The sequence below is a fragment of the Hyaena hyaena genome, unplaced genomic scaffold (genome assembly GCF_003009895.1).
Source record: "Hyaena hyaena isolate Hyena2069 unplaced genomic scaffold, ASM300989v1 scaffold_1447, whole genome shotgun sequence".
NCBI lineage: Eukaryota > Metazoa > Chordata > Mammalia > Carnivora > Hyaenidae > Hyaena > Hyaena hyaena.
The window spans coordinates 224,575-231,395 of NW_024082080.1; the positions used below are offsets into that span (position 1 = coordinate 224,575).

At 45.1% G+C, this 6,821-nt stretch overlaps 1 protein-coding gene across 1 annotated transcript; it reads right to left on the reverse strand.

Moving 5' to 3' along the window:
* Window positions 1–3,791: 3,791 nt before the first annotated feature.
* On the reverse strand, window positions 3,792–6,568 carry GJD4 (gap junction protein delta 4). The gene is made up of 2 exons (XM_039223800.1): window positions 6,505–6,568; window positions 3,792–4,816 (listed from the first exon to the last, which is right to left on the reverse strand). The coding sequence occupies exons 1-2, from the start codon at window positions 6,566–6,568 to the stop codon at window positions 3,792–3,794; spliced, it is 1,089 nt and encodes a 362-aa protein (XP_039079731.1).
* Window positions 6,569–6,821: the final 253 nt, after the last annotated feature.

Here is a 6,821-nt window from a genome sequence, read left to right on the forward strand (position 1 = left end):
CACGGCCAGGTAGGCACACTCTTTACAATTACTCACTATTTTAAATGTGACATCTCTACTCTTGCTGAGGAGGGGAGGGAGGAAACTCTCCTTAATAAATCTAGTTTTTGCATTTGACTTTTAATTTCCTGAATTCTCCATGAAACTCATTTCATCCAAGTTCGGGCTTGAAAAAATTTAGTCACTTCTTTTGGCTCTATTTTCTGCCACTCACTCTCTCAGTTCACAACACAGAGAGAAAGTTCCCTGAGGAATAGATTTGTTCTATGAATGACAGAAGAAAGGAAAAATAGATATACATATATTTCAAATGGTAGGGGTAAGACATCTGTTCGGTTTCTAGGAAACATTTATCCTAGAGCACAACCAAACTGTAGCTGGCGGGACTTCCAGACTCCATAGCTGCCCCTGTCCCTGAAGTTGGAACGCTCAAGTTGGGGGCAGAGGAGGGGAAGCATCTCCATTGTAAGAGACCCTCAGCAAGTCTGTACCTAAGAACCCCAGGTGCCCCCTTTCTTCATTTGCAAAGCACCACCATCCTCCATCCTGGCCTGAAACCACATTGACACTCAAAAAATTCGAAGTAGGTCCTCACAATAGTTTGCAACATCCTAGGAAAAAAATCACATTAATTCCATAAATAATACTTTTCTTAGCTATGCATAAGCTTTGTCTCATTGATTCTCATAATCTTTCTTTTGTGTTTGTCAAAAGAAACCAACAACCAGCTACAGTACATGTTGATTCAGAGTCTGGATTCCACCACTGGGCTCCCATCATTGCTGGACCACCTGAGAATCACCTGGACACTAACCTGGGAAGTTGTTTTTTTTTTTATGTTTTTTTTTTTTTTCTAGGAGAGAGAGAGACAGCGTGAGCAGGGGAGGGTCAGAGAGAGAGGGAGTCACAGACTGAAACAGGCTCCAGGCTCCGAGCTGGCAGTCAGCACAGAGCCCGACGCGGGGCTCGAACCCACGATCCGCGAGATCAGGACCTAAGCAAAAGTCGGACGCTTAACCGACTAAGCCACCCAGGCGCCCCTGACCTGGGAAGTTTTATGAATTAAAGTTCTTAGAAGGTTACACAATATTTAATGAGCCATTCTTACCTTGCAAAGACGAAAGAGCCCCACCACAACACGCACACTCATGGGCATTTACACCAAGAGACTTATCTAAAATAATCATAATTAAGAGGACAATCTCAAAGTACAAGAGATTTAGGTTCTAGGCCCAATTCAGTTCTCTTCACCCTTGTCATCTTTTTCTTCTCTCCAGCCCCAGCATAATCAAGGACCTGAGCTAATGTCCTTGCTTAGCTTCCCCTCCTGTGAGAGTAGTTTTGTCCTGTTATCATTCTCATTCCATCAAAACCCATGCTTACCCAGTTAGCAGAATGGAAGGGTCTAATAAATTCACCCTTTTTAGTGTTAAAATGACCTCTGCACATGGCACATGGTATTGATGAATTTCTACATTTGTAGAGCACTAAGGAATCATCTAATCTAGGTTCCTCTTTACTCAGAGAAGGAAACTGAGGCCCAGAGGATCAAGTGACCTGCCAAGTAATGGTGAAATGGAATCAGAACCCAGATGTCTTACCCTTGGCTCCTTTCCTCTCCCCTTTCTCTTGGCACCCATTGCTCTGAATAGTATTTGCAGTTTTCCATGAAACAAACCTCCAAGGCTCTGGCTCTCTGATAGTGGGATTTTGGACACCAGCAGAGAGGCAAAAGTAGCCATTCCCAGTGCCACCCAAATAAGACCACACTTGTTTGCAGACCCAAACTTGAGCATAGACTCCAGCAAGAGAAGGAACACAGACATGCTCTGCCCAGTTCTCTGTGGGGTTGTGGCCAAGAGAAAGCCCCAGCTCAGTCCTTGCCATCTTTCTCCCCTAGCTGTTGTGTAGGCACCGTGTGTGGGAACACACCACCAACATTTGTTGAGTTGATTTCCTCACTCAATGCTATCAAGGCTAGTATTGGGGTGCTTGAGAGACCCACAGAGCTTATGTTTTGAAATAGTAATGTAGCGGTAGACAACTCTTGTATCTCTAAGACTATACCCAACCTTGGGAAGTCCACCAGAATTGCATGCTGCAAGAGAGAAGAACCAAATTTGCCCCTGAATACTTTAAGAATAGTAGATTCAAACATAACAGTTATGGACACAGTTATTGAACAATACCAGGCATTGATCTAACTATTGAAGAGAGGGGTCTGAGTCATGGCTCACAATTTTCAGTGAATTGAGGAGCCAGAGAAAGAGATTTTCTGCACATGTTAAAAATAGACACATTCATTCAAATATTTTTATGCTAGAACCAATTTTGGAAGATATAAGTTTTAACTAATTGTTTTGATATCCTGTAGATACCTGTATCTATAGATAGATAGATGGATAGATGAATAGATCAAGCAGGACGTTATTCTCCATCCTGGCAGATATTTCATTGTCAAAGTCCTTTTTAGAACAGTTGAAAGTGGCCATTGTTTTCATGAGTGCATTGGTTCACCATTTTTATTATTTGTTGGACTGAAGGGCAATTTACTCATCTTAGCTATTTTCTGCTTGGAGACTAGAAGACATTGATCAATTCTGGAAGTCTACCCAGATGGCTCTTCCTCCCCTCTTGATGAGTAAGCAGGTTTATCCTGTCCCATAGTAGCTCTTTCTGCTACACTGTGTCCATCTATGTGGCAGTTAAAGGCAACTCTAAAATCTCTAACAAAGTCACTTCTAACTTGGGCCAAAAACAGGGCAACTGAGAGATACAGAGAGAAACTTACGTGAGGCTCATGTCCAGACATGGGAAGTTTTCTGTTCCTAGTTTACAGCCAAAAACATGACCACGGACTGTCAGACCACAGCACTAATGGTGTTTCTTATCTGTCCACTGGAACATGAAGCCTCTTAGAGCAACCTTAACTGTACATCTCTCTAAAGGACACAGACAAAAATCTAGAAAACACGTAACGGCTCTACCTCCACACATCAACAGCACCAGAGCCTCCTCTATGTCAAGTATACTTCAATTAAAAATAAAAAATAAAAAGACAAATAAAAATGTGTTCTGTCTACTCAGTGAGGGCAGCCACTCCGCAAACAAAGGAACCAGCATGCCAGAGATCCATTCAACACCTATGCAAATTATAGTCACAAGCAAAGACAGTCTAAGATACCTGCCTCCCCAAGTCCCCAACTGTTTAGAGCCACATTCTCTGCATTTGTCATTTTTTCTATAACACTGTGAATTATGAAGCTTGAGATCGCAATTCAATCATGATTAATTTTATTAAAGGGGTTGGGAGAAGTTAAACTAACGCCTCTCTATTGATGCCATGCATAACAGATGCCCCTTTTATCCAAATAGAAAAACAAAAACGAACAAAATTTAAAAAACTCTATAATAATTCACCAGAAAACATTAAAATGTGAAAGAGCTCTATTAATGTAAGACAACATGCTTGTACATTAAACACATACTATGGTAAAGAACAAGAGTGTCGCATTAATCAGTCACCTGACACTCTAATTCATCATTTTAGCCTCCAGTCACATTGTCAAAAGCACAACATCAAGTTCTTTGGTCAAGAGAAGGCATTGTCTAAATGAAATCTGTATCTCGAGGATCTGAGTGCCGCATGAAGTCCACGTGTCCCGTGCCAGCTCGCCTTTCTCTCTGAGGGTTGATGAGGATTTCACACAGGTCGAAGCGGATGTGCATCTTCATGGGCAAGGTCTCCGTTTGGACGGGACTGTGCCCCCTGGCTGCCTGCCGTTCCCTCTTCAGACCCACTCGGACTTTCTGGATCTCGGGTTGGCGGGCCAGTCGGGGGGCTGCAGCTGACCAGACGAACAGCGCCGGGCCGGCGGGCTCCGTGGTGCCAAAGGGTGCTCCTCTGACTTTGTGGGACCCTCGTCCCTTGAGTCCCCAGAGGCTTCTCTGTGGGGCCTGCTCCCCGGCTCTTTGCTGGCCGAGGACATCACGTCACTGTCCTCTTCATCAGGAGGCCCTGTCCGCACGGACGCGGCAGACTTGCCTCTAGGGCTGTCGGCACCCTCCCCTGCAGCCCACGGGCCGGGGTGGACTGGCACTCCCACCTCCGCCCACCCACCTGCGTTGCTGGCCGCCTGACCCGGCCTCGAGCCCCCGCTCTGCGCAGGCTGACGGCCGGGGGCAGGGGCGGCTGCGCGCAAGCGCGCGCCCATCCTCCAGTGCACGCTGCAGACAAGGTCGGCCAAGCTGAGCACCAGCGACAGCGCACTGACCGCCCACATGAAAAGCATCATAATGGACTTCTCCGTGGGCCTGGAGACGTAACAGTCCACCACGCTGGTGCACGGAGAGTGCGTGCAAGAGAATCTCTTTGGGACCAAGAATCCGAAGAGGAGGTAGTGCGAGGCACCAAAAGCTGCCTCGGTCAGCATCCGAAGAAAGAGGTGGACGATGTAGCCAGAGGAGAAGTCTGGCACGGCCAGGTGGCACCGCTCCCTGTCCCCGGGGCTCAGGTCAGCGGGGTCAGGGTCCCCGGGACCGCGGTCCGGCCAGCAGAGTCCGCGGGCGGCCAGCACTGACCCCCTGTGCAGCACGTAGACGCTGAAGACAGCAGAAGGGAGGAGCACCGACAGACTCTGGATCAGCCAGAACCGCAGCTGGGACACTGGGGAGAAGATGTCATAGCAAACATTGGCGCATCCCGGCTGCAGAGTGTTGCACACAAACCTCTCCTGCTCGTCTTGGTACACGGGGGAGACTGCCAAGATGATCACCACCATCCTCAGCAGTATCATGAAGATAAGCCAGACCTTCCCTAGAAAAGAGGAAGCAGGAAGGGCACCATCACCAGCATACAAATGCATTTCCTCCCAACACCACTTTTTAAGTATTTACAGGGCGGAGGCTGGAGAACTGAGAAGTCAGTAAGCATGTATTTTAGTCAGAGCAATAGCGTCTGCTAGTTAGCTCCTCTGCCAAATATTTATGGAGCACTTGCAGTGCCTCGGGCGCTGTGCTGGGCCAGTTGTCTGTTAAAGGCTTTGAGATCGACAGATTTTAAAAAAGCGTTAGACACTAAAGATGCTTGGTCTGACTCCACACGTTCAGATTGGTGGTAGTGTCTCCTGGATTGAAGATTCTGGAAAGAAAGTTGAGCTGAGCAAATTAATGATGTAAATAAGATCTTACTGTCTGCAGATAACTTTTGAAAGGCTGTTAGCACATTTGTGTAACTGTGTATGGCTGCTAAATGTAGTTCAGTGGTCTTTATTTATGACAATGGTCCACAAGATTTCTACTGTTGCTTTATGGTCCTTGGAATCAAACTTCCTTAACAACATTCAACTTTTCAGATCTGTCAGGGATTCAGAATTCCTTTTCCTTCTATTCCAGGTATTATGATTTAATGAGGTACCTCTTTCTTCAGTGTATCATGAATAAATGAGACCTACCTAGGAAATCAAAATAACCTCAAGTCTGATTTTCATGACTTGAATTAACTCTTTCCGAACATGTTTAAGATTCATGTTTAAGATTCACATAATCTGCAAGTATTTTGTTTTGTGACAAGATACAGAAAACATCACCTGACATCAGAAAAAAATCTATTACAAAGGAAGGCAGTTAAACTCAAAGAATAGAATTATGTGATCAGCTCATTGACTCAAACTTGTAAGACCAAGTTGATCTTGTTTAAATTCTGCAAAATAATGAGTAAGAAAAACAACCACTTCATGGGTATATTTTAATCCCTTGCTCATTTCATTTTTCCAGGACTCCCATACCTCTCTGAAAGTTTGATATGTCTGCATCCAACTCAGAAATATTTATTATTTTCTTAAAAAAAATAAACTAAAATTTGACTTGGCTTGAAATACACAAATGAATTACTAATCTTTTACAAATTAAGCTTCAAGAAAAAGATGAACAGGAAGAAAGCGTAATCAAGACATTCATTTCTCTTTAATTTTTACTGTATTGTTCCTTCTCCTGATAAGGAGGAAGCCAGCGAAGAGTTACACAAAGATACTCCTTTCTTTTGTTTCAGTCTTTCAGGCTCAGCACCCAAATGTCAGCGAGAACAGGCCCCAGGAGAGATCACTCACATCCAAGCCTTCCTTAAATGATGATGGAACTGTAGAGCAGTTAAAAGAAAGCTTGAACAGGGGCTCCTGGGTAGCTTAGTCGGTTAAGCGTCCGACTTTCGCTTAGGTCATGTTCTCGCGGTTCGTGGGTTCGAGCCCCGCGTCGGGCTCTGTGCTGACTGCCAGCTCAGAGCCTGGAGCCTGTTTCGGAATCTGTGTCTCCCCCTCTCTCTGACCCTCCCCTGCTCACGCTGTCTCTCTCTCTCTCTCTCCTAGAAATAAATAAAACATTAAAAAAAATTAAAAAAAAAGAAAAGAAAGCTTGAACACACGGCACCGTTTCTTCCCACAATAAACAGGCCAGGCAAAGTGATGAAAACAAAACCACAAGAGTTTTGTAGCTGTTTCCTATACTCACCCACGATGGTCATGTTGCAGTTGAAGGTGATGAGAAGGAATCCCAGAAGGTCCAAACGTTCCATTGCCTCCAGAGCGTCACAGACTCAAGGCTGCTGGAGACATCAGAAGCCTGTGTTCTCCAAGAAAGTGAAAAATCTTCACAGGAATAAATGTATCTTCATTACAAAAGACTTAAAGGTGAGAGCAGAAGATATAAAAGGAAAGCTTGGAGCCCAGGAATGGGTTGGGGGATGGGAGTGCGATTTTTCCGTCTCCCGAGTTGAGACAGCCCTGAGCTGTCCTCTGAGGCAAAGCATTCTTGACAACTGCAGTGAC

Bases quoted from the DNA above. Each gene is read 5' to 3' on its own strand.
- GJD4 (XM_039223800.1), bottom strand. From the start codon at position 6,568: ATGGAACGTTTGGACCTTCTGGGATTCCTTCTCATCACCTTCAACTGC. The intron at 4,817-6,504 runs GTGAGTATAGGA...CCTCTTTTCTAG, and splicing joins CTGCAACATGACCATCGTGG to GGAAGGTCTGGCTTATCTTC.